Genomic DNA, 26,131 nt, shown 5'->3' with positions numbered 1-26,131 from the left:
TGCGGGGCGGCGGCGGGACCGGGAGGGACGGGACCGGACCGGACCGCGATGGAGAAGCCCCGGCGGGCGGTGGTGGTGACCGGTACGGGGCTGAGGGGACTCTTAGTGGCGTTTGGTGGGGGGCGGGAGGGGACTTTGAGGTGGGGGGGGGGGCGGTTGAGCTCTTCCCTGAGGTAAAAAGGGGGGGGGGGGGGACGGGGGACAGGAGGGGGACCCCGGTTCTGAGGGGAAGGGGAGGACCCCGGTCCTGAGGGGAAGGGGTGGGGACACAGGAGATGAAGGGGGTTGGGGTCCCCTCAGGGGGTGGGGGGAGCCCTTCCCTGAGGTAAATGGGGGGGGGTGTGCACCCTATGGGGACCCTGGTTGGAGGGGTCCGAGGGGGCTTCTCTGAGGGGAGTCAAGAGCCTGGGGGGGGGATGTTGTTTGGTGAGGGGTTTTTCAGTGATTTTCCTAATACTTAGCCGGTGGGGGGGGATTTGGGGTCTCCCTCTCCCATCCCTGAGCCTCCCCAAGGAAGGGCTCTGAGTCTCCCAAGGAGGGGAATGCAGACTGTGGGGGGGGGGGGATGGGGTTTGATGAGCACCCCGTTTTATTACCCCCTCATCCACCCCTTCAAGGTGTGGAAACTTCCCAAAATTCCCCCCCCCCCCCCAACCCTTCTGGAAACCCTTTGGGGGGAAAGAATAAGGCTGAAAGCACGTGTGGGGCTCCTTTCCCCGGGGTACAAAGGCTGGGTTGATTTGTGGGGAAGGCAGAGCTGTGACAAATGGGGAACTGGCTGGAACTATTCAGGTTCTTCCCCCCCCCTTCCCATTCCCTCTCCCCCTGCCCCCCTCCCCAGCAGCTGAATTTGGGGCTGGGTTTGCATAGCTCAGGGCTGTGGGGTCCCTGATGTGCTGGAGAAGTTTTTAATGGGAGGCAAAAACGTGCAAAGGAGCAGGTGGTAAATCCCTGAGTTTTCCCAAAGCCTGAACTTGGGTCAGGAAATACTCTCATAGAATGATAAATGCTCTCAGAGAAAGCTTCAAAGTGATCAAGTCCCTCCTCATCCTAACCCTATTACCCTCTTTCTGATCAACCACCACATCCAGACAGTTTTTAAACACATTCAGGGATGGAAACTCCACCACCTCCCTGGGGAGCCTCTTCCAGTGCTTAACAACCCTTTCTGTAAAGAAATTCCTCCTGAGACCCAACCTAAATCTCCCCTAATGCAACTTTTCCTGCTCCTTGGCTTTCTCCTCTCTCTTTGCTCCCCTCCTTGTTTTTAGGGAAGTCTGTGGCTAAAATGCAGTGGGGATCTGGTCGGGTCTGCCCCTTCTCTGCCCCTTCTCTGCCCACCTGTTGTTGATGTGGTGCTAAATTCCTTTTTCAAGAGCAGCTTCTTTTGGCTTAGAACTCTTCAAGGAGAGAATCCTGGGAAGATCTCTGCAGCCAGGTGAAAGCTGCAGAGCTGGAGGACAGCTTGGAGTCTTTGGAGCTGGGGAAGGGTCTGGAGAACAAAGAGAAGGGTCTGGAGAACTTCTGAGGAGCAGCTGAGGAACCTGGGGGTGTTGATCCTGGAGCAGAGGAGGCTGAGGAGAGAGCTTGTGGCTCTCTGCAACCCCCTGAGAGGAGGTTGGAGCTTCTGCTCCCAAGGAACAAGCAACAGGACAAGAGGAAAGAGCCTCAAGTTGTGCCAGGGGAGGTTTAGATTGGAGAGGAGAAGAAACTTCTTCACTGGCATCTCTCTCAAAGAAGAGAGATGTGGATTTTATTGAATTTTTAAGACTATTAACTGTTTCTTCAGGAATTAAACCCAACAGGTCCCTGCTGTTTCTCCACATTCACTTAGGGCATCCCTGAATTGCAGAAGTATCTTAAAAGTTGTCTGATTCTTGCTCACCTGTGCTGCAGTCACAGCTTTTTTTTAACACCACTGGCAGGAAACCTACATTTGGAGTTTGGGGAGACCTTTGGAAGGTTTATCCTGGGGGGATTCCACCCCTGGTTGGATTGTAGGAGATTTCCCACCCTCCCCCCACAGCTTGGGCTGTGCAAATCCCTTGCCTCTTCCTCTCCAGTGTAACCTCAGAGCTCCTCTTGATAGCAAAGAGTGATTCCATTAAAGTGTCACCCAATATTTGTGCTCCCTCTCAAATCCTTGCAGGAATTAGACCAAAATTTATGCCTCCTAATTGCAGGAGGCTCAGAGGGGAAGGCTCTGAAATGGAAGGATATTGATGTTACCCCTGGATAAATTGCTTCACCTTTGTCTGCTTGCTCAGGAAAAAGCTGTTAGGGATTACTGGTTAACTCTGAGTTACTCGTTTAGGTGTGGTGAGGGAGTAGTTTTCATCATTTTATTGGAACTTTTGCTCTTTGCTTTCTCTCTTGGTGAAGAGCTGAGCAGAGGAGAGGTGGTGGGGAAGCTGAAGCCATCAGGGGTGGAAAATCCAATCAGGATTCCCTGGCCTTGGTGAAATTAGGTGGTGGCAACAAGTTTTGCTAACCTGGTCAGGAAGGAAAACAAACCAAAACAAAAACCTGATGCCCTTCCAAAAAAAAGGAAGTTTTTGGGAGGCAAATGAGTCCCAGGATGAGGTGGAAGCTCAGACATTCCTCTGGAGGTCTCTCTTTTGGTCCTTGGCTGTCAGGAAAAGAGGGATTGGGCAAGTAGGGTTTTTCTTTTGGGATACAGAAAGCAGGGCAGACTTTTCCAGCTGGAAGCACTGTCCAAGCTGTCAGATTGGGTTCAGCACTGTGGATTTTTTGCTCCTTTTGCAGGGTTTGGACCATTTGGGGAACACGCGGTGAACGCCAGCTGGATCGCAGTCCAGGTAAGGCTTCCACTTCCCTTCCTCCCAAGTTCAAGCCCCGCTGGGATATTCTCTGGGTGGATTTCAGTTTGCTTCTCCCTCCCTTCTCATTCCAGGGACCCCAGGTGGTCAGCTGGAGAGGGATTTGCTTCCCTAAAAACAAGCCCTTAAGGGAGAGCTGAAGTGAGTAAGGAATTCATCAGCTCGCTCCTTAGGTTTGGAAGGTGGGGCAGGGAGCCTGGAATCTTCCTTTGCTTTAGAGAATTAACAATAAATAAACAAACCCAAGAGAATTTTCATGTTTTCTTGAGTTAGTTAACCTTTAAACTGAGTCTCATCAAGTTTACTCCTTCCCCAAGCCAGTAAGGAGACTCCCACCTGGTCAAGTCTTGTCTGAACATCGGGACTTGGGTTTCGAAGCAAAGCAAGGATCCAGGATCCCTCTTGAGCAGATCCTCCCTGCAGGAGCAAATCCAGTTTATGCCACTGCTATAATCACAAAAAGAGGAATCCAGCTCCTGCTGGACTCCCAGCTCAACTGAGGAATTCAGGTTGTGTTGGGAAATGATTATTGAGGGACCCTGTTAGCCCTCTGCTTCCTGATTTGTCACTTCTGGATGTGGTTTCTGACAAAGCTGCTGGCAATTCAGGGGGACCTTTTAGGCTGGTTGCTGGGGGAATTAAATCTATTTTTCTCCCCAGCACATCTCTCTGTCCTTCAGCTCCTGGAGATTAATATCTTCTTTAGAATGCTTTTAAATTAAATCACAAACTCTAATCAATTACAGTCAACTAATGCCCAGCTGTCTAACGTGCAAGGAGCTGAAACCCTTTTCCTCCAAGAGAAAAGGAGAATATTGGAGTGAAGGGGTAAAGTTTGAGACAAGATGCAAGCTGGGGATGTGGGGGGAAAAAAAAACCCCAAAAAACAAATCACAGAGAAGTTGATTCATGAGCCCAGTTGCTTTGGTTTGTGCTTACTGGTCAGGTACTGGGAGCAACCTGCTTTCATTTTAGAGGAGTGATCTGGAATCTCTGTCAAGCAAATCATTCCCTTAGCCCAGTGCCTGCTAGGTGAAGGAATCCCTCCCCCCCATTTCAGTTTTAGAGGTTTGGGGTTGTTTTGAGAGGCTAAAAACTGGAGCTGACACATCTCAGGGAAATGACTCAGGAGGAGAACGGCTCAGGGATGAGCTCAGAGCTGCAGCAGGTGCAAAGCTGCAATAGTAGTGGCCAGAAGTTATCACTTACTACAGGGAGAATCTGGTTTTTTGTGTCTCTCTCTCTGCTGCTGTCACCTTCCCTGATCCCAGCACTGAAGGCCTCAGGAAGTTGTCACCCTGGTGACTTTTGGGGTGGTTTTGGAGCTCTTGATGTCTGATTTCTGACGCCGGTGTCACCGCGCTCCCTCGCTGAGTAAAAGGGTTGGCACAGGGCAAGCTGCACAGGTCAGAACTACTGCAGAGAGTAACAGCTGGAATAAAAACCATCTTCCTAACTAACTCTGAGGCTGAGGGTAACTGCAGGAGAACAAAGCCCCCAGTTTTTGGGGGGGCAGCTGTCATAACCACCCAATTTACTATTTTTTTTTCCATACCCACCGAGTTGATTTTATTTTTTTTCCATAACCACCAAATTTACTCAATTTATTTCCCCACTAATATTATTTCAGCATCACTGCTGAATCCCCAGGGGAAATTCCAACCTTGGATCAGAGCATTTTTTCCCCTCTCAGTTTCTCCTCCTCTTCCTCAGAACCCAACTGTTACACCCGAGGCTGCGGCTCCCTCCGCTCCGCTTTCTGCCTCAGCCCCTGAACTCTGGAGGCCACGGGGAGGATTTGCCTTCCCTTGCCCCCTTCTCAGCTCAGACAAAAAAGGAACAGCATGTCTTTGAGCTCAGGCTTTGTGCAGGTTTCAGACAAGGGACTTCATGGAGCAGAGGGGACACAAAGGCGTGTCTGAGTTGCTGGAGCCCAGACGGTGTGAGCTGCATTTTAATAGAGACAAGGGGAGGGGGAGAAGACAAAAATGTTTTAAAAAAATTCATAAAAATCAATTAAACAATCTCTGGAAGCCTTCCTATCTTCAGGGCTGAGCTGGCTGTACTTTATTACACCTTTTATTAGCCTACAGCCTGAGGATAAAATGCTCTGCTTTTCTTCCCAGGCTTCTTTTTGGTTTTATTTGGCTGCTTCTCCAGAGGAAGGGTTGTGGTGTGGCTTTCCACTCCTGACTGCAGGGAATTTCTGGTCGAGCTGTTTGGGTTTGGAAACCAAGTGATTTTGACACGTGGGTGCCTTAAACAGTGGCAGCAGCAGCAACCTGCTACTGGGGGGATGAAACATTTGGAGGTTTTTACACACTGGGGGTGTGTGGAGAGATCTTTCAATTCAGAGGGAAAGCTGATTTCTTTCTGCTTTCTTTTTTTGAGGCTTAAAGTGAAAACATTCCACCTTGATGGTGCTTGGCTGGGGTGGGTTTTTTTTTTTCACCTTTTGACCATTTAACTCCAGGCATTGTTTTTCCAGCTGCATTTTTGCTTGGGGAGGGGGAGGGAACCTTCCTAAAGTCTCAGCAAGGAGTTTTCTGTTCAGAGGGCTCAGGTGTAGGCACAGGTGTGGGCTGTGAAGTCAGTGGCCTCCTGCTTCACCCCCCAAACGCCCCCCCCCCAAAAAAAAAACGCTTTTGGCTGAGCTGGAGGAGGAGGAGAAGAGAGGTCAGGGTGCATTTTGACATTACTCAGGACAATTGCTGTCAGGGTGTCTAGACAGACCTGATAAGGATATTAAAGGCTGACAAAGACACCCATTGTGGAGGGGTCAGGGAATGGGTCAGCCACGTTGGTTTGGCTGTTTGGCAGGTAGACAAGGCTGGGGGTAATAAGTTGTCTGGGGAAGCCAGGGTACATCTTTATTATTGTCTGGGATTGGTTAAAAAGAAAAAAAAAAACAAATAGTGGGGAGTTTGTAAATGGAAGGTTTACAAACAGCCTGGAGGAGGTTGCTGGCACTGGGGTGGTGCAGCTTGCTCTGGTAAAACTTCCCCCCCATCAAATCCATCTCAAAAGTTTCTGTGCTTTTTTGGGAGGGTGGTGATTGAATTCTTCCCAATTAACACTCTGGAGATCTTCCTAAAGTGGCTGAGTTGTGTTTGAACACTCTCATTTGTGAGCTCTTTCCTTTCCTAACACCAGCCCAGGCAGCAGGTGAGGGTTTTCCAGGGGGATTTGTGTAGGGAAGCTGTGAGGAAGCCTCACTTAGCATCCATTTCTGGTAATGAACAGCTCTGGGTGCCAGACACTGATCAATACAGCAAAGCCTTTAATATCAGCCCTGCCCTGGGAGCCAGAGCCAGTGATTTATCATCCTTGTTGCTCATATCCATGGAAGTCTTGCTCTTTGTGGTGTTTTAGTTATCTTACATCTTGTTACACTCTTTCTTCTGTCCTCACAAGTGTGAAACTCTTTTTTGGTTTTTTCCTTAGTAAGGAAACAACTGCAGGAAAAGAAAGGCCAGGGATCTCCTGGAAGAGCAGCTCTGGGCTCTTGATCACCCCACTCAAAGCTGAAATGGAGAGAATTTGATCCCTCAGATGGAGAGAATTTTGATCACAAAAGAATATTTGGGTGGTTTGAAGTCTTGCTCTTCGTGGTGTTTATCTTACATCTTGTTACACTCTTTCTTCTGTCCCCACAAGTGTGATTTGATTTATTATTTTTTTTCCTTAGTAAGGAAACAACTGCAGGAAAAAAAGGGGCCTAGAGGAGTTGGGGTTGTAATGGGGGGAGTCCAAAAACCTCAGCTTGTCCTCTCACCTTGAGTTTGCAAGAATTTCAAGTTGAGGGAAACACAAGACTGGAAATGGAGGAAGCTGAGTTGCAAACAGCTCCTCTTGTGCTTTGCAAGTACAACCCCTGGCCCCAGGAAAAGAAAGGCCTGGAAGAGCAGCTCTGGGCTCTTGATCACCCCACTCAAAGCTGAAATGGAGAGAATTTGATGACTCAAATGGAGAGAATTTTGATCAAAAAAGAGTATTTGGGTGGTTTGATGGCTTCTACCTCAGGGCTTGATGGCAGAGAGAGCTGCAGGTTCTTTTCCTGATGCTGGCAGAAGGAATCATGTCAAGCTTCTGGCTGGCATTTTCTTTTCACCTGATGTAGCTCGTGGTGGAGAGGAGCTGCTGCTGGGTGAAAAGCTGGAGCTGGGTCTTCAAACCAAAATCCAGGGTAGAAATTCAGGAGCTCACAGCTCCTCCTGCCTTCAGGAGGGTCCTCTCCAGAGGAGATGGAGCTTTGGGAGGGCTCTGCCAGAGGCTTGATGGCCCCAGTCAGTCTTGAAAAGCAGCTGCCAGGTTTTTTTCAGAGTCCCCAAAGTTGTCTTCATCAGAGGGAAGCTCATTTTGGGTTAAATGCTGTGGGAACCCATTAAAGGTGAGAGCTGAAGCCCTTCAGCCACTGGAGAAGTGGCTCCTGGTGAAGGTCTGAGCTCAGCTCTTGGGTTTTTTTGGAACTGGTTTGGAACTTGGTTTTTCTTTGTTAGAGGTGTTCAGTCCTCAGGTTCTTAAAAGTTTGGGGGAGGTGGCTCTGGGAGGTTCCAGTCCTGATGAATTTCTCCTTCTGGGCCAGACTGGGAAAGTCTAAAGAACCAAATGAGCCTGGAACCAAAGCCTTACTGGTGAGACTGGGATGCCTTGGAGACCAAAACAGAACAAGGGAGAAGCACCCAAGGCCCATGGGCTGTGTTCAGCTCAGAGTGTTGGGATGAAACTGGGGGGGGTGTGGGAGAAGAACTTTCCTGGCTTGAAAGGAGGTGTTTAACTGACACTTGGTGGTTTAAAAGGTTTAAAGGAAATTGGCTGAGTTTATTGCCTGGATTTTTGGGATGTTTTCAAGGCATGGTTTTAGTTAAGGTTGCAGAGGGAGAAATCCTGAACTGCATGAGTCAGATGAGCAAAATGAAACACAATGGATCAGTGGAGGTGAAGCCCAGTGCTGAAAAGTCCTTTCCCACTTTGGAAACTGACTGCATTGTGTTCCAAATTCTGCCCAAACCAAAGGAATCTGCTGAGGAGGGTGTGCCAGGGATCCTGGGGTGCTTCCTGGGAGGAGCATTCCTTAGGATTTGCAGGGACTCAGGGCCAGGATTGCAGCCTGGGGGTACCCTCACCTCATTCCCCTCTGTCTGCAGCCACAGGGGGGTTTGCTCAGAGAAGAAATCCTCCCAATTCTCCTTTCCCTGCCTGACACTGAGGGGTTTCTGCAAGAAGGGAGCCTGAGGAGCTGCTGCTCCACCTCATGCAGCCAAACTTTCTTTTGAGGGGGGGGTGTTGCTGCTCACTGGTGTCTGTTAAATGTTGGTTTCCTTCTCAGACACACATCAGAGCAAACCCAAAGGGTCCTGTGGGCACTGACTGTTAACACAGGTGGAGAAGATGCCTTTGTTGTTCCCTGTTATGTCTTTTTTCTTTTTTTTTTCCCCTTTTACAGTGCTCTTTACAGGGTTATTCAGCCTGCAGCATCTGCTGGGCTGTGCTCACAGCAGACTCAGCTCATAAACTTTCCCCAGCTCTACCCTCTGCTGAGCTGGTGTCTGACCATCTTGGTTTTGCTTTCTTTCCTCCTCTTTTTTTGTGTTTTTTTGGTTTTTTTTAGGAGCTGGAGAAGCTGGGACTGGGAGATGATGTTGATCTGCACGTCTACGAGGTCCCAGTTGAATACCAGACAGTACAAAGACTCATTCCTGCCTTGTGGAAAAAACACAGCCCAGAAGTGAGTGAGGAAAGGCAGGAGGAGAAAAAAAAAAAAAAAAAGACACAGCAATGGTTGGAATCTGTCCTGCTGCCACCATCTGAAGTCCCTATTTTTTTATTTTTAATGGGTGCTCAGCCTGGGAGTCCCTGGCTAAGGGCTTTTGTTGGGAGAACATGTGGATTTGTAGAATTTGCTAGCTTGGGATAGAAAGCTGGAATTCCTGGGAGCAGCTGGTGTGAAGAGGCCACTGCAGAGGGCTGTCTAGACAGGGGTTAGACTGTCAACCTGCCAGCCTTCAGCTTTGCCCCCATTAAATGAGAATTTACACCAGGAGGAGGTGAAAGGAGCAGAATTTTTCCCCACAGCACCCACAAGCTCACTGAGAAAGTGCCTTGTAGCTGTGATTTTCCTACAGGGACTCTTGAGGTGGGAATTAAGGGCTGGGAATTTTCCCCTGGGTTGATGGGAGTTGTTTCTTTCCTCCTGTAGCTGGTGGTGCACGTCGGGGTTTCGGGTATGGCCACGACTGTGACTCTGGAGAAGTGTGGCCATAATGTGGGCTACAAGGGTTTGGACAACTGCAGGTTCTGCCCTGGCTCTCAGTGTTGTGTTGAAGGTGGCCCTGAGTGCATTGATTCCATCATTGACATGGACACAGTTTGCAAGAGAGTCTCAGCTCTGGGCTTGGATGTCACCGTCACCATATCCAAGGATGCTGGAAGGTACAGGAATCCCAAAGAGGATCCCAGGTGGGGTGGGGAATGGGAGCCCCAAGGAGAAGGACTTGGGAGGTGTTGGGTGAGGAGAAGCTCAGGGTGTCCTTGCAGCCCCGAAAGCAGCTGTGTCCTGGGCCGGGAGGGGGGGGATTCTTCCCCTCTGCTCAGGTGCTGGGTCCAGTTCTGGGGTCCCCAAAGCAGGAAGGACTCTTGGAGTGAGTCCAGAGGAGCCCCTGGGAATGCTGGAAGGGTTGGAGCAGCTCTGCTCTGCAGCCAGGCTGAGAGAGTTGGGGGTGTTCAGCCTGGAGAAGTTTCCAGGGAGACCTTAAAGAACCTTCCAGTGCCTGAAAGGGCTCCAGGAAAGCTGGGGAGGGACTTTTTAGAAGGAGATGGAATGATGGGATGAGGGGTGATGGCTTTAAGGGTTGGACTTGATGATCCTTCCAACCCAGCCAATTCTAGGATTCTTTAAACTGGAAGACAGGATACTGGGAAGAGATTTTTTGGTGTGAGGGTGCTGAGCCCCAGGTTGCCCAGAGAAGCTCCCAGGCAGTGTCCAAGGTTGGATGGGGCTTGGAGCACCCTGGACTGGTGGGAGGTGTCCCTGTCCATGCAGGGGTGGCACTGGATGAGCTGTAAGGTCCCTTCCAGCCCAAACCAGTCTGGAATTCTGTGATGATTGGCATGAAGCCATCACCCAAACTCCCAATTCCCTCCCTGCTCGTTTTCACTGGGTGTTCCTGCAATGCTGAGGGATGAGCTCACATCTCCTCCTGTCCTGCACTTCACACTCTTTATTTATCACTTGTTGCTAAATAAAAACTTCATTTTATCTTTCAGATACCTCTGTGACTTCACTTACTACACCTCCTTGTACCAGAGCAGGGGGAGATCAGCTTTTATCCATGTGCCTCCTCTGGGAAAACCCTACACAGCAGAACAGCTGGGCCGGGCCCTCCAGGCTATTATTGAGGAAATGCTGGAGGTTTTGGAGCATTCTGAAGACAAAATTAATTGTCAGCATGAACATTGAAAGTGGGCAGAAGCTCTCCTGTTATTAGTATTGCACTTCCCAAAGTTGCCCTGCTACCCAAGTACTGGTTGTGGGGGGAACAAATGGGTCTGAAACTTCCAGACCCAGAATTGGAGACTTCAAAAAAAACCCCAAACAAACAAAAAAGAGGAAAATTTCCAATAGAAAATCACTTTTTTTTTTTTTTTTTTTTTTGGCCAACATCTGAATTTCAGCCCAGGCAACCAAGGATCCAAACTCTCTTCTGTGAAACCCCTGCACCTCCTGGTTTCTGCAGTGCCTGACATGTGTGCTGTGCTTTACTCAGAGCTTACAACCAGGTTACTACAGGTGGAAAGTCTGAACTTGGTGTTCAGGTGTTGGGAGTTGCTCTCCCAGCCTTCTCATGACTCTTTTTTAAGTGGAAAGCTTTGCTTTCAGTTTTTGTGGGGTTTTCTTTTGGTTTTTTGGGGGTTTTTTTTGGCCCTAACTGGAGGTTATTGCAGCAGGGAACTGGAGTGGCCTGGGTTTGTCTGCAGAAAGCAGAGACAAAGAGGCTTCAAAATCACTTGGCTGCAAGAGAGAAAGACTTTTAGGCTCTGATTTTCACCCCACAGTGTCCAGATATTTGTAGGGTCTTCTGTAAGGTGCTGCTTAACTGCAGGTAGAAAGGATGTGGTTTGGGTTCCTTTTGGTGTAGAGCAGGAGATAATTTGGGTTTGTTTTTTTTTTTTTTTAATGAGCCTCACAACTATTTCCAGATGTTTGTTTTTTTAATTATTCTTATTTCCACCCTCTGATGCCACCTTCCTCCCTCAGATCAGCTGGATGCCTCCTGGCCAGAACACACCAAATCCCCAGGGCTTCCAGAGCTTTGCTGAAGGTCCCTTTCTCCACAGGAACTCTTGGTCCTGGCCTCTTGATGCTGAGCTGTTTATTTTTGAGCTGAAAGCTGAGGAATTTCTGACTTTCAGCCCCTGGGGAAGGTTTGCTGAGCAATAATGTTCAACTTCAGCTCCAACTTTACCACCTGGATTTCCTCAGAGCAGAAACCAAGCCCTGGGACATCCAAAGCTGAAGCCTTCCCCCTATTCCTACTGTCCCTAAACCAGCTGATTTGAAAGAAAAAAAACAGACCCTTTTTCCTTAGATGGAGCATTTGGGCTCTTCCTTAGTGTCCCCCTCCCAATGGGAGGGTTTGAAGTGCTGCTTCTTGTGGGAACTTCCCCCTGTGCTTCACTGGGGGATTGGCCAGAAGGTTTGAAGGTGGTGCCTGGAGCTTTGCTCCCCAATTCCCAGGCTCCAGGGAGAGCAGAGGAGGTGACACAGTGGCCCCAGGCACAAACCAGGTAATCTGTGACCCCCCTAAGGTCTCGTTGAGGGGTGAAGAAATCTGTGATTTGAAGAGCTGGATGTGTAGAAACCCCCAAGGGTTTGAAGCATTTTAAAAATCCCCTGATTTGGGTTTTTTTTCAAAATGCTGAGTGACTCTGCTCATGTATCTCTCAGTGAGAGCTGCCAGGTGCTGTTTCCCTCTCCAAATCAAGTGACAAAGGAAATGCCACTTCTCCTCCTGACCCTCAAGAAGAGGACAAAGACTTCTGCCATTGTAAGACACCCAAAGGCACCTGAAGATTCTTTTTTGGGGGGGGAAAATAGAATTGTGGGGTTTCCAAGGAAATAACCACTGGATTTACCCTACAGGCTTTTTCCCCATGTTGCTTCCAAGTCAATAATCTCATTTTTTGTGTTGAAAGATGAAGTAGCACTTGTCAGGCAGTCAGCAGGCAGGCAGACTTTCTGCCTGGTAATTTATTCTATTTAATGTTTTGTTTAAATATTGGTGGTCTGATGCATTTATTTGTTGTGTTTTGGGTTTTTTTGGGTTGGTTTTTTTTTTGGCAAATAGTTGAGCTGCTTGTAGCTTGATTCCTTTCTCTGGTAAGAAGTGTTTCTCCTGGATATATCTTAGCTGCTAATGAGAAGAGGAGTAATTAATGTGTCCTGCTAAGTTCAGCAATTGATTTTTTTTTTTTTTTTTGAGTAATTATCAGTAATGCCCTTTAATTTCTGTGTAAAGTAGTTAAGAATGAAATGGGAGGAGGGGAAGATCAACAGCAGTGAGGTGATAACAAAAAGAAATGAGGATGGAGGTAAGAAAGGGCTGGGGACAGGTTCTGGTGACAAATGTCCCTGCTCTGTTCATGTCCAATCTTTGTGCTTCCTTTAAGCCCCAGAGGTCCCCTGGATGTGGCTCCAAATTTCCCCAGTTTTGGTGAATTTGGTGAATTTGGGGTTTGTCACCTCTTGGACATCTTTGTTCCTGCTGTTCAGGAGGGAAACCTGGAGCTGCTTCTTGGGACTGCTGCTTGGCCAAGGTCAGGGGTTGTTGACCTACAGGGTGGTGTTAAAAATCTCAGTTTTTGGAGCTCTGGACATGGTTTGGAGCTGTGTGTTTCCTTCTGATCTGATTTGAGGGGTTTTTTTGTTGTTGTGAAGCTTCCACCTGTTTCTTAGAAACCATAATTTATTTTATAATCTTTTTTTTCTGGGAGGGGGGTAAGAATTAGTCCTTGGAGATGCTATTTGGGGAGGGTATCTTGGGGGTAGAGACATTTTGTAGAGCATTAAACTCATTTTATTTAATCTGACCTAAATTAAACACTTTTGGGGGTTGTTTTGGGGGTTTTTTTTAATCTTTTTGTTAAACTCCCACTGCCTTTCTAGGTGCATTGGTTTGGTTTTTATTTCTCCTTGGCATCCAACTGCTGCAGAGCTTCAAAGAGCTGATCTTTTGGGTCACACTTATCATTTATTTTCTCTTTCCAGATCATCAATAAATAGAATTTGCTCATTTGCACTGACTGGGGGAAACCTGTTGCCAACCACAGCTAGTTTGTAAGCTGGAGGAAGTTTCAGGATTAGTGTTAATTACTGGGCCTGCAATTAAGGAAAGGTAAAAGCTGGGGCTGCAAAATTGGCTCTGGGGATGAGGTTTTTCATGGAGAAACAGGGGTGAGGATATTTGGTGGGAATTAAGGAGAATTAGGGAGGTTCCACTCTGCTGGCATTTTCTCTGCTTGCCAAGAGCTTGGGGTAGGGATGGGTTTTGAGGTTTTGTTGGTGAGAATTTAATTGAAATGCTGGGGAGGAGTTTGAGGAGCTCCAGGTACTTGTAAACTCCATCATTTGGTGCTTGTGATGGCAGGGGGATGTTTCCTCTGAGTTTAATGTGAGAATCTGCATTATAAAACAGCAAAAAACACCCCCAAAACCACCCTGTGAGCTTGAAGTTTCAAGCTTAAAGATTCATAGGGGACTTGATCCTCATGGGGTCCCTTCCAGCCATGGGTTTAGGACATGTTTGAAGGTGAACACTCATCATTGAGGAGCTTTTTTTTATTATTATTATTATTCTTTATTTTTATTTTTTTTTTTCCAAGGCTGCCAAAATAAATCTTTAAGTTTCACACTTACCTGGAGCATTCCCCAACTTGGTGGCTTCCTCCTAGAGGTGACAGGAGTGGGAAAGGCTGGAAAAAGGCTGGAAAAAAAGGTGATGGAGATGGTCAGAGGTGTTGAGTTGGGGTTGTGACATGAGACTGCAAGAACTGCTGAGCTTCAAGAGCCCTTCCAGGAGGAGGGACCTTCCCCAGGGCCTTTAAAAGGTTGGAAGACTTCACAAACAACTCAACCATTGCTCTGCTTTCACCCCTTCCATGAGGAGGAGAGCAATCAAGTGGCCAAACCTGGAGAAAAACTCTTCCTGGCTGAATCCTTGCAGGAATTAAGAAGGGTTTTTTGCCTTCAGTGTAACCTGGGTCCTTCCTGCTGCCAGGGCTCAGCTCCTGGACATCAAATTCCTTTTTATTTTCTCTCAGTGCCTCAGTCAGATGGCAAAGGGGATTATTTCATGTCACTGTCACCTTGTGCCATGCCTGGAATAAAAACATGGAAGCTTCCAGGCCTGTGGAGAGGCAAATGGAGAGCAGAGACTCCCAGTGCTGTTGGGTTTTTTTTATTATTATTTATTCATCAAAAGGCTGAAAAAGAAAGTTCTAATCCACTGATATTGTCTGCTAATACTCCAGTGATCCTCATTTGACTGAGGGAACGAGTGGTTGGCTCATTTCTTAGGAAATGTCTGAAAGGAATTGCAGAAGGAGAAGCTTCTTAAAACTAAAAATGGGGAAAAAAACCCCTAAAACTGTTAAATGGGACTTCCCCAGTAATGCAAGAGCAGCAGGGACTCTGCTGCTTCCCAGTTTAACCTCTTGGGGTTCATGCAGCTTTTTGAACTCCTGATGAAAGCATCAGAGCCCAGGCTGATGAAAAGGTAGAAAATCCCCTTGGATAGCTGGGTTGGGTTTTTTTTTTTTTTGTTTTAATTATCATTTTCAGCTTTCATCTCCCCAGTGCAGGTCCTAAAATGCTCAGCAGTTCATTTGGATGGGGGAATTTATCCAGAGGTTTGCTTTTGGTTTTTTTTAACAAAGTAACTTCCTTCCTCTTGTCTCCTTCCTTAGGCTGCCCAGTAAATCTTTTTCAGGAGAGAAAATTCCTCTGAATGAGAGAAATTCCAGAGCTGAAAAGCTGCATCTGTCAGCTCAGAGAAAACACCCAAAGTCCCCATCTTGACTTTAGATGGATTTGGGACTTTTGCACCAGGAAGCCTCATGTTTTGGGGTATGAAGTGCACTTTTTTTTCCTAAAAAGAAACTTGTATTATGTCTGATTAGTGTCTTAAGAGATACAAGGGAGATTCTGCCAAAAAGCTGAGGGGTTTTTTTTCATTCCTCCTTAATTAATACCTGAAATCCACTTCTGCTCTGGTTTTTATAGTAGAGAAAACCCCTCCCTGTAGGTAGGAATGAAATGTAGGGGGGTGAAACTCTACACACTGCCCTGAAACCAAACTACTTGAGGTTTCCCAGTGCCCCAGCTCCTTAAATCCCAAATGTTTACTTGGATGGAACAGGGAGTGCCTTGTCCTCAGGTCTGGCAGGGGGTGGAAAAATAGGGTGGTGGGCACTGGGAGCAAGTGCTGGCCTTGTAAACCCCTTTTATCCTGGGATGCTCCTCAAAAAGCAAACCCAAACTGAGTTCTTGAGGTTTTTGGACCTGAAAAAGGGGGAAAAAATGGATAATATTTGCTGCTCTGGTAGTTTGGTTGAATAATTCTGGGTTTTCTTGAAGGTTTCTTCAGGCTCTGCACATTCCAGCATCACTTTGGGCTCCTCCTTTTGTTAATTGTGCTGAAATAATGAGCTGACTCTGAGCATCTCAGGTGTTGCTGCTTTTGGCCCCTTCTTGTAGCTACAGTTTTCACTCCATTTGGGGGCTTTTTGTTTGGTTTTTGGTTGTTTCCTTTTTTTTTTTTTAATTATTTTTATTCTCCACGTGTTCTTGCAGTGCCTTGTAAACCCAACCAACCCCCCCTGTCACCAAAGGGCTGTTGTAATAATAATAATAAATAATAAAAAACAAACCCCAGGAACATCCTTTCAGCTGGATTGGGACTTTGTAAACTGAAACCAAAATTCAAACCCACGTTTCCAAGTCAAATAAAAAGAGTTGAACTCTGAGCTCCTGGTGGTTTTTAACAAGGTGCCTCTTGCAGGGTGGGAATTCCAGACCAGATAAATTTGGGGGTTTTTAGACTTCAAACCCTGGGGTTACACAGATCCCATCCCCCAGGGCTGGGTTTTGGCATGGAAACCTCTGCTCTCTGAGCTCATTCTCTTGGATTTTTGGGGTTCTTTTATTCCAAAAAACTCTTTGAAAGTTTTATCTTGCTGTGTCCCTGAGTTTCTTTGACTTCTTCTCTTCTTTCTTTGTACCTCCAGGGTAATTCTTTTTTTCCAGCCCTTGCTTTTGCAAAGTAGTTGGTTAAATATTCAGAACCTTGGGGTGAAGGCACATGGGATGGGGCTGGTAAATCCTGGTGGGTCTTCAACACCTGCAGCAGTTCTGGAAACCTGGAGTTTTGGGGCAGAAAAAGCTACAGGATTTTAATTTCCAAGTTGAAGGCTCCAAGCTGGATAATTCCAGGAGGTGACAGTGAAAGATCTGATTAATAACCTCCCAAAACCACTGATTTCCTCAGAGTTTTGGTTAAATTCTGGAGGCAAAGGCAGACTGGAGGCTTTCCCTGGGGCTTGGAAATCAGAGTTTGGAGCTGGGATCCTGGAGTTTCCTTTAAACTGGAGCCAGGACAAGACTAACTCTGGGTTTACCTCTCCCTGATGACTTGGAATCACCCAAATTAACCCTTTTTTTAATTTTGTATTGTTCTTAGGTGAGGTGTCTGCCCTTGTTCAGTGCCTCTGGGAGCTGCAGGTCTGGTAGAACCTCAGGGGTGCTGCTCAGGTGAGAGCTGCACAAGGAACATCCTCTTGAGTTCTTGGCTTGCCCTTTTTAGCTCCAGCTGCATCCTACAAAGTCTTTGTTGCCCCCTAAGATCTGTCAGGTAATCAAGGAGTCCTTGACACCCCTTTTTTCTTCATTTTTTTGCAGTTCCCCCCCATTCCTCTCCACAGTTGTGACCCAAGCAGCTTTCAGGGTGAAGCCTGGGTGGGTGGGTGCTGCAGGTGACCTCCTCTCACCAGTGGTTCTGAGCTCTCTGGCTTTCATCCCCAGGCTGCATAATCCCTGGTGGGCATCTCAAACCCCTTGGAAAGCTGCCCTGAGGCATTTTCCAGCCAGATTCCTTCTGCCACGTTCCTTTTCTGGAGTCAGAGCTCCCTTGGGGATCGTGGGAAGATGAGCAGTGTTCCTGGAAGCTGCTTGGGGTGCATTGAACTTGACTTCTTGCCTTGGGAGCAAGTTGTTAACCCTGGAGCTTTCCTTGTGATCTCCAAAACAAAAAAAAGTTCCTGCAGTGCCAGGCTGCTCCAGGAGTGCTGCAGGAGCTTGGGATGAGGTGCAGCCTGCTTTGGAGCTGAGGACCAGCAGAAAGTTTGTGTTGGCTTCTTCTCCTCTTCCTGCTGCCACTGGTCCTGACTGGGAGCAAAATGGGAAGGGCTGGTGCCACCAGATGGTGCTGCCCTCCAGTTTCAAGGACAGCAGGAGCTCCAGTAACTCAACAGCTTGGGCTTGGGGGCTCCATGTGGTCCTGCCTTTTCCAAACTTTCCATGCTTCCATCATCTCCTGGGTGAAGGAATCTGCCTGAAGGATGGAGGTGGCACCCAGGACCTTTAAAAGTGTTTGGAACCCCTGGAGAGGTGCTGAGGGACATGGGTAAGCATCACCCAGTTGGGTTAATGGTTGGACTGGATGATCTTGGAGGCCTTTTCCAGCTCAAATGATTCCAGGATTCTGTGTCTCCTCTGTGGAGCAGTTTGGAGCTTCCTGCACAGCTTTGCTGAGACCCAAGAGCTGAAATCCTGTCCCTGGCAAAGCCACCCCAAGGAACCAGGGGGAGATGGAGCTCAGGGAGGTCACACAACCCAAAAGCTGAGCTGGGAGGACTTCCCAACCTTGCTCCAGAGGGTTAACAGTGAGTTGTGACCAGAGGAGAGATCAGAAAGGAAACCTTTTTTTTTTTAAACATTTTTTTCTCTGCTTTTTCTGTCTTGGTTTGTTTGGGTTTTTGATGTCCTGGCCCTGGGAATGTGTTTTTTCCAGAGCTTGCTGAGTTCTCCAGCCTTTTCCTTGCAGATGGAGCACTGGTTTCTTCTGCTTTGATCACCCTGCATGCCAGGAGCACCCAGGAGCTTGGAGATCTTCAAACCCCAACCTGGATCCTGGATCCTGCTCCCTGCTGATGAAACCAGGGAGTTTCTAATTGGCTTGAGGAGGTGTTAAGTTCTTCCTGCCAGGCAGCCTTTGAAGGTTGATGTCATCCTCTTGGGTAAACCATGTGGTGATGAGGTCACTTTGGAACCTCAACTCTCCAGAGGGAAAAAAATCCTCCAGTTTCTGGCTGGTGGGCTGCTTGGATCAGGATTGGGAGGAGGCTTTGGGAAGAGGTTGGTTTTGCTGGGCTCACCTCTTCAGGGATCTTCATTTCAGGTTCTGATGGAACAGCCTGCTCCTTTCTCCCTCTTTTTCTTCCTCCCCCTTCTCCAAACCCTTTGGAAAGGAGGTGGGATTTGGGGGCAGCTGCTCTCTCCCTGCCTTTTCCCACCTTCCAAATCAAACCTCCCCCTCTTCTCCCCCTCAAGCCAAGGTGCTGCAGAGCCCACCCCTTCTCTTCCCACCCCCCCTGGAGCTTCCAAAGCAGAAACTCCAAAGCAGCTGCTGGGCCAAGGGAATGGCTGGAATTTCCTGCCTGCTGGGAGCAGCCCTGGCCCTGCTGTCAGCAATGGAGAGCTGTGTGGGCAGGTCCCAGGTCAGGCTTGGCTCTTTCTGAGGATGGACACACTCTGAGGATTCCTCAGGATGTGCTTCACGTGGTGGAGGTGATGCTCTGCTGGAGGATTTCCCCCTTTTTTGGGGGCTCCTCACCCAGAGGTGGGGGGGAACACAACCAGATTTATGTTTCCTTACTGCTTGGAGGTGGCTCCTGGAGCTGGCCCTGGATGTCTTGGCAATGGAAAGGATTCTCCTCCTCTGGAAGCTCCTCTGGACCATCCCTGGATTCTCCAACACCAGAAGGCCACGGAGCTGTCGGAGCAAAGCCACGGAGATGATCTGAAGGCTTCAGAACCTCTGCTTTGCAGCCAGTTTCAGCTTGTTGGGGTTGGTCAGTCCCAGAGAAGGTTCCAGGGAGAGTTAATCGTTGACCATGGGTGCAGTGGATGTCTTTGTCCAAGTGGAGCAGAAGTCTCAGTTTTGGCAGATGCTGTAAACCAGCAGCAAAAGGAAGAAAAATATTGATTCTCACCCCAATGGGGCAAAAGCTGCTCCTCTGCTCACCTGACCCACCCCGTGTTGGTTCTTCTGGTTAAAAACGTCTAAAGGTCAAGACAGCCAGGGTTCTGCTGATTCCTCGTGACACTGCTCAGCACTGGAAAGCACTGGATCCAACTGGCCAACCATCCCAGGCTGGCAGCAGAGCCAGAGTCCTCCCCTCCCATCCCCCTGTCCCCAGTTCCAGACCTGGAATGAGATGGGATGGAAGAGAACTTGGCCTTGATGGACCCCTTGGGTTCTTCCCTCTTCCCCGAGGCTTTTCTCACTTGGAATTACTCCTGGAAGTGCTGAAGCTGCCTCCAGCATCCCAGTTCCCTCAAGACCAACCCCAAAAGGCTGCTCAGAGCTTCTCCTGCTGGCAATAGAGTGAGGAACCTGTGCTGCTCCTCTCTTCCTGACCCTTGGATGGAAAAATCCCCCAGGGGAAAGTCTCCTTTGGGAGTAAATCCCCTCCTGTAGCACCCAACTTGCTCGACCCAAGTGGTTCTGGTTCTGATGGCAGTTGCCTTGCAGAGCCTTGGGGGATGCTCTGCTTGTCCTGGCCCCTGCTGCCTCTTCCTCAGAGGATCTCAGCACCTTCCTGGGAGCTGCTTGTTCCACAAAACCAGACCCAAAATTCGGGGGGGGGGGGAAGGGCAGCAATTCCCTTCCCATTGCTGCCACTGCCCGAGGCTGCAGAAATCCCTGGGGTGGGGTGGGGGGTTCTGGGGGAGGAAGTTTGGCAATTTTGGGGGGAAGCAAAGCTCCTGTTGCACACGGGGGGTTTGGGGTTTGTCCCGGATGGAGCCAGGAGCTTCTCTTGGTCTTGCTGGAGGTGGCTCGAGTTGAAGGCCCCACCCAGGCTTGCATTTCATGGGGAAGTGACTCACGTTCATCTTCCTCTTCCCATTTCTTTTGGGGCTTTCTCAGCATTTGATTTGCAGTGTTGGCTCCTTCCCCCCCCCAGGAGCTGCGGGTGGCTCTGGGGGACACAGGGGTGGCAGTGCCCATCTGCTCTGTCCTCACCACCTCCTGGCTGGAGGATGTCAAAAGCTCATTTACACCTCCCCAGGCTCAGCACTGCCCTCTCTGAGCTTCCACTGGGTTTTCCTAGCAGCTTTTCCAGCTGCTGCCTCCCCAAAATCCCAGTTTCTCAAGAGTGTGGAGTGAGGGCCAAGTGTGGGGACATCACCTCCTCCTCAACCCCTCTGAGATGTGGCCACCAGCATCCCCCTGGCCAACTTCTCCAGCTCCACACCAGACAACTGAGGGACGCATGAACCCAGAGAAACCCCCAGGAAGCAGAGTTGGATAAATGTGACTTCCAGAAGAAGAGGACAACGTGGGGAGGAGCGAGGGGGAGCAGTGGGATGGGGGTGAGAAGCTGTGCAATCCCATCTTGCAGCCTGGTGAGGACAGGCTGGGACATTTCATCACAGGTCACTCCATGCTTCCCAACTCTTCATCCCCCCCGAGTTTTATGGCTGCTGTAAATCTCCAGACATCCAGGGCTGGCGCCTTTTTGGGGAGAAAACATCCGGTTTTGGCCAACTTTGATGCTCTCCGAGCTGAAGGTCACCCTGTGTCCCTGGGGGATGGGGCTCGTGCCATGTAATGCCCAGAAAATTCCCTGCAAAAGCAGAATTTGGGGATTTAGGGGCTTGCTGGGGCTTCTTGCTCAATGAGGGGGTTGCTGGTGGTGGGGCAGGAGCTGGGGGGTTGCTGTTCCTCTCCCTCCTTCCAGGAATTGGGGTTGGGAAGGACCCTAAAGGTCATCTGGTTGTAGGGCCAGCACCTGGAGCAGCTCTCCAGGGGAAGATGTGGTCCCTGCCTGGCTCCTGGAAGGGCAGGTGACACATCACCCAAATAAACCTGGTCCTGAGGTTTCCCCTTGGGTTTTTTTTTGTCCAGGGAAGCAGGGAAGAGCAGCAGGAGATGGTGGGAGGTGCTGGAAGGTCCTGGATCTCTGGGTGCAGGACCAGAGGGGCTGGAGATGGAGTGATCCCCTCCATGTGATGCTGCTGGTGCTGAGAAACTTCTCCTTTCAGGGGTTTTGGGGTGAAATGTTGGGTCGTGGGTTTGCCTCAGACAAGTCCTGGAGAAACCCTGGGTGAGAAAAGCAGGAGCAAGGCTGGAGCTGGAGGAAGGGGGGAGAGATCTCCAGGGGGAGATAGATGTCCCGAGGAGGATAAACAGCCATAAAACATGGGATTATTCTGTCCATCCTGTGGCCAGAGCTCAAAACCCAGATACTCAACTCCCCTTCAGGCCATTTGGGACTGACCTTGCCTGCCCTGGCCCTGCTCCTCACCTCAACCCAACCGAGGATTCCTCATCCTTCTGCTCCCATTATTTTTTGGGTTGGTTTTTTTTTTTTGTGGGGGGGGGGGGTGTCGAAGCATCTTTTGGAGATGGGTGGTCCCCACCTTTGGTTGCTTGTTCCTCCCGTGGGTTTTCTCCAGTCCCAGCCCTCTCTCGGGGTGATGTAACCCTGGCCCAGGTTGCCTCAGGAGGGATGGGATCCCGGACCCGGCTGCTGCCGCAAGCCGGGCTGGGGTGTCATCAGCCACTTTGGGAGAACAAGGTCCAACAGGACCCAGCTCTACTCACATGCTGTCACCAGCCCGGCCCTGGCACCGCTCCCCGGCTCCGCTCCAGCTCCCGGGGTGGGGTTTGGGGAGGGAGGAAGGGAGGGAAGCGGTGGGGATCCGTGTGCCGAAAGGTGAGGGATGGAGAAGGCAACCGAGGATGCGGGGATGAGCGAGCCAGCTCCTGCCTGCCCTCTCTCCGTCACCTCCTGTCACCCCCGAGGCCATCGGATGTCACCCGTGGCCAACCAAGTCGCGGGGGGGTTGGTGGGGAGGGGGATCCCCCCCGGCATGGAGATCCCTTGGGGGGAAAAGGGCTTAAAAAGGCAAATCCGGTGGCTGAGGAGAAAGATTCCAGATTTTTCACCCCCGCAGCCCCGACCCAAGTTGGGAATCACCAGAGAGTGACACTTCAGAGCTCCTGAGGAGAATCCCGGCGAGATTCCTGCTTGGGCGGCACCGGGACAGGGGAGGGGGGGACGGGGGCGGGCAAAGTTCTGCTCTTTATAAATCCCCATCGGACCCAACTTCATTCATTCCCCCGGCAGCATCGCCGGGAGCTGCACCTCCACTTTGATTTGATTTGATTTGATTTGATTTGATTTGATTGGCTCCTAGAGGGATCGCTTTATTTTTTTTTTTTATTATTTTTTTTCCACTTTTTCATTCAATCCCGAAGCGATGCCGAAGGCTCTGCGGGACCTGGGAGCCGCCTTCACCTTCCTCCAGCTCCTCCTCCTCCTCACCAGCGTGGAGCCGAGACCTCAGGGCTGGGACCAAGAGAAATTCCGTTTGGAAAGCATCAAAAAAGAAATCCTGGAAAGGTTGGGGCTATCGGCACCCCCCGTGCTCCGGACCCCGCTGGACACCCAAAGCATCCGCAGAGCTCAGCGGCTTTACCGGCAGAAAGTGGCGGAGCTGACCGCGAACCGGAGCCGGGAGGCGGAACCGGGAACCCAGCCCGGGATCAAGCGCCGGCACCGCTTGACCCCCACTCGTAAGTGGCAGCGGTTCCGTGGTGGTGATGGTGGAAGGGGGGGGGGGGAAAGGGGTCGTGTGACAACCACGCCTGTGTCACCCGCCGTGTCCCTGCTCGGGCATGTCACCTCGGCGTGTGCCGGGCCGTGACCGAGCATGACTCGGTGGTGGCCGGGGTCACCCCGTCCCTCTCCTCCCGGTTGGTTTTGGGACGGGAAGGAAGCAGCTGGTTTATTTGTTGTTGGGGTTTTTTTCTGGGGAAAAAAAAAATCACAAAATAATAATAATAATAATAAAAAGGAATTAAAAAAAAAAGCACCCGGGAAGTTTGGGGGTGACAGCTTGGGGACACACGTAGGTGCTGGAGGTGGCTTGGGGACACAGGGAAGGGACATCCCTCCAGCCCTACTTTGGCCTTTGAAGGGGATTTGGGGCGATTTAGGGAAATATTCAGCTCTGAGGCTTGGGCTGAAGGGGAGCAGGAGGGGGAGGTCACCCCGAGGGGTTGTGGTGGTGGTTTGGTTGCTGGTTAGGAGCTGGGGGTGGGAGGGTAAGGGCTGGTTCTGACCCAGGGTGTCCTCTCTGTCCTCACAGTGCTACACCAGCTCGATGTCCCCCAGGGCCACCAGAACCCCCAGGGCCACCAGGACCTCCGTGGTCCCCACCATTACCACCTCCTCCTCTCCCGCACGGAATCTTTCCACCGGCAGCTCCAGGTGATCCGGGCAGAGCTGAAACTCTTCCAGCAATCCCTGATGTCCCCTGACGTGACCCCACCCGACACCTCGGTGGCCCCCCGGGTCAGCATCTACACCCGAGGGGAGGTTGGGGGGACCCCCCAGCTCCTCCAGAGCCAAGAGCTGGCTGGTCCAGCTCCAAGCCTGGATATCACTGGAGCCATCCAAGCTTGGGCCACCAGTCCTGAGGACACACTGCACCTGGAGCTGGCCTTCACCACCCATGTCCCAGCCTTTTTGGCCACCTTGGAGAACGAGACACTGGCCCTGGAGGTGGAAACCTATGAGAACGTGGGAAGGGGGTCCAGGAGAGGGCGAGGATCCAGGAAAACCCGAGGCTTGGAGGAGGAGTGTGGGAAGAGCGATGGGAAGTGCTGCCTGAAGACCCTGAAGGTTTCCTTCCAGGACATTGGTTGGTCAGACTGGATCATTGCTCCCAACAGCTACTCCATGAGGTTCTGCCAAGGTTCCTGTCCCCACAACTACAAAGCTGCCACCATGCACGCCCAGATCCAGGCTCGTGTCCATGCCCTCTCCAAGGCCACCCCCCCACCCTGCTGTGTCCCCGCTGCCTACGACCCCATGGTGCTGATGCACTACGATGGGGAGGGCAGGTTGGTGTCCACCCTCTTTGAGGACATGTTGGTCACCAGCTGTCACTGTGCCTGATGCCACCCCCTTGGATTTAGGGGAAAAGGAGCCACACCACCAAGGGATGGATCTGGCATCAATCCTCACCGGGTCAGCTCCAGAACCCCAAAAAAGCCACAAAACATCTCCAGCTCAGCCCCGGGGGTGATGTTCTTCTCCACAAGGACTTAAACCTCCTCCTGGTCTCTTCCTATATTTAAATCCAGCTTTTCTCAGGGAGGTGGAACCTTCCCACCCAAAAGAGCCCAAACGGGCTGGGGGGGTTCTGTCCCCAAGTGTTCTCAGTGTCTTTTCTCTGCTTAGAGATTTATTTATACGAGGTTTTTTTTATTTATTGCTTAAATTATTGTATTTTATAGCAAAAGGCCTTTGGGTGAAAGGGGTTTTTTGGGGGATAAAGGGTTTATTTTTGGGGTGGGAAAAAGGGTTGGTTTTGGTTGTTTGTTTTTTTCTTGAGGTTTTTGGGTCTATTTGTATTTTCTATATTTCTATTTGTAATAATGTCACTGAATAAAGTGATGGGAACAGGGATGCTGGCTCCCACCCCAAGTGGGTCACCAAGTGGGTCACCTTCAGCTGAGGGTCCCATGGCTTGGATCCCCCCTTCCTCGAGGTGCTGGTTCCGTGTGGATTTACTGAGAAATCCCTTTTCCAGGCACCATCCCTGCCCTCCCATGACCTTGAGTAAAACCCGGGCAATGCTCCAGAGACCTTTGGGTTGTTGGTGGCCTTGAGGTGGGTGCTGGGAGCAACCTTGACCTCCTGCTGGGATGTGGACACTGCCCAACTTCCAGGTGTTTCCAGCCGTGGGATCTTGCAGGGCACCCAAGGACAAGGGGAAACCCCAGACACGGGTGGTGGCACGTGGGGTGTCCCCAAGGGACTCACTCTGGCTGGATGGGGTGGCTCTGGTGGTTGCAGCTTCTCTCTGCTCCATCCCCTCTTCCAGCTCATCCTGAGGGGTTCCTGGGCTGCCCCAATCCTCAGCAGCTCCAGGTGGGAACCTGGACTTGAGGGACATGGGATATGGGGACCTCCACTCTGGGAATGTGGGCTTTGGGGACCAGGACTTAAGGGACATGGGATATTGGGACCTCTACTCAGGGGTAGCTTCTGGGGACCAGGGCTTCAGGGACAGAAGCTCTGGGGACCACCAGCCTGGGTCATTTAAGATAATTAAAGCATTTTATGGGGCACGGTGGAGTGGCCCAGGAGGTCAGGGGCCACACCACAAGCTGTGATGTCCCCATGTCCCCTCGGGGGCCACAACCTGGCCAAGCTGGGCTTGGGGACTTTCTGGGAGTATTAAAAAATGGGTTGTTTGTGTGGTTTTTGTGCTTTGTTCCCCAAACTGGGGGATTTAGTAGGAAAAGGGGGATGGAGAGGGGGGAGCAGGCTGCAGCAGGACTGGTCCTGGATGTCCCCATCTGCCACCATGTCCCCACACACAGATGCACCCTGGCACCCACCAAAAGGGGAAGAGGAACTGTGCACCCTGGTGGCCACATAGTCCCCCCCACCCTGCATGGTCCCCCCCACCCTCTTTGGGGCCCCCTGGGTTCCCCCATCCTGCTGCTGGCGGATGTCACCCAGGTGTCCCCGTGGTTGGTGGCCACCGGCCCCCAGGGGGGAGGAAGTGGCAGCCACAGCTCTGGAAACTGGAACGAAGGGGGTGGGGGTGGATTTTTTAAATGTTATATTTTATTAATATCTTAATGTTAAAATTCCCACCCCCTCCCCTCGATAAAAGTGTCCCTGGGACCACAGGTGTGTCCCCACCCCTGTCCCCTCTGGGCTGAGGTCGCCACCAGGGAAAGCCCCCAGAGGGAGCATTGGGGGACCCTGAGCTCCCCCCCCCTTCCCCCATGACCCCCCCTGTCCCTTCAGTGGCTGTAGAAGTTGTCCCCATGCAGGTCCTGGGTGTTGGCATAGATGGGATGGTCCCCCGGGGGGGTCTCGGTCCCCAGGAAATAGTCCCCATCGTCTGGAGGGGCTGGGGGGCTGGGGGGGGACAATAGGGAGGGTGGCATTGGGGGGGGACAATAGGGAAGGTGGCATTGAGG

General features: G+C 50.6%; 2 protein-coding genes across 6 annotated transcripts; both read left to right on the top strand.

Annotated features, from left to right (window-relative positions):
* Positions 1-12: 12 nt before the first annotated feature.
* Positions 13-20,748, top strand: PGPEP1 (pyroglutamyl-peptidase I). 5 transcript variants are annotated; one of them, XR_003988622.1, is made up of 6 exons: positions 13-82; positions 2,767-2,819; positions 8,452-8,568; positions 9,040-9,272; positions 10,107-13,172; positions 20,737-20,748. XR_003988622.1 is itself a non-coding variant. In XM_030466330.1 (5 exons), exons 1-5 carry the CDS (start codon positions 49-51, stop codon positions 10,297-10,299), a joined length of 630 nt encoding a protein of 209 aa, XP_030322190.1. In that variant the 5' UTR covers positions 13-48; the 3' UTR covers positions 10,300-15,863. The 5 variants fall into 5 exon arrangements, 2 of the variants coding, with proteins under 2 accessions (XP_030322190.1, XP_030322191.1); XR_003988623.1 differs by lacking the exon at positions 20,737-20,748 and having other exon boundaries at positions 10,107-12,656; positions 13,108-15,863; XR_003988621.1 differs by lacking the exon at positions 20,737-20,748 and adding an exon at positions 13,722-15,863 and having other exon boundaries at positions 10,107-13,234.
* A 1,580-nt stretch (positions 20,749-22,328) lies between these two features.
* Positions 22,329-24,350, top strand: GDF15 (growth differentiation factor 15). Its single transcript, XM_008500990.2, has 2 exons — positions 22,329-22,699; positions 23,275-24,350. Exons 1-2 carry the CDS (start codon positions 22,384-22,386, stop codon positions 24,084-24,086), a joined length of 1,128 nt encoding a protein of 375 aa, XP_008499212.1. The 5' UTR covers positions 22,329-22,383; the 3' UTR covers positions 24,087-24,350.
* The last annotated feature ends 1,781 nt before the right edge of the window (positions 24,351-26,131 follow it).

The sequence above is a fragment of the Calypte anna genome, chromosome 28, assembly GCF_003957555.1.
Source record: "Calypte anna isolate BGI_N300 chromosome 28, bCalAnn1_v1.p, whole genome shotgun sequence".
Taxonomy (NCBI): Eukaryota; Metazoa; Chordata; class Aves; order Apodiformes; family Trochilidae; genus Calypte; species Calypte anna.
This window is presented reverse-complemented; position numbering and strand designations above follow the sequence as displayed.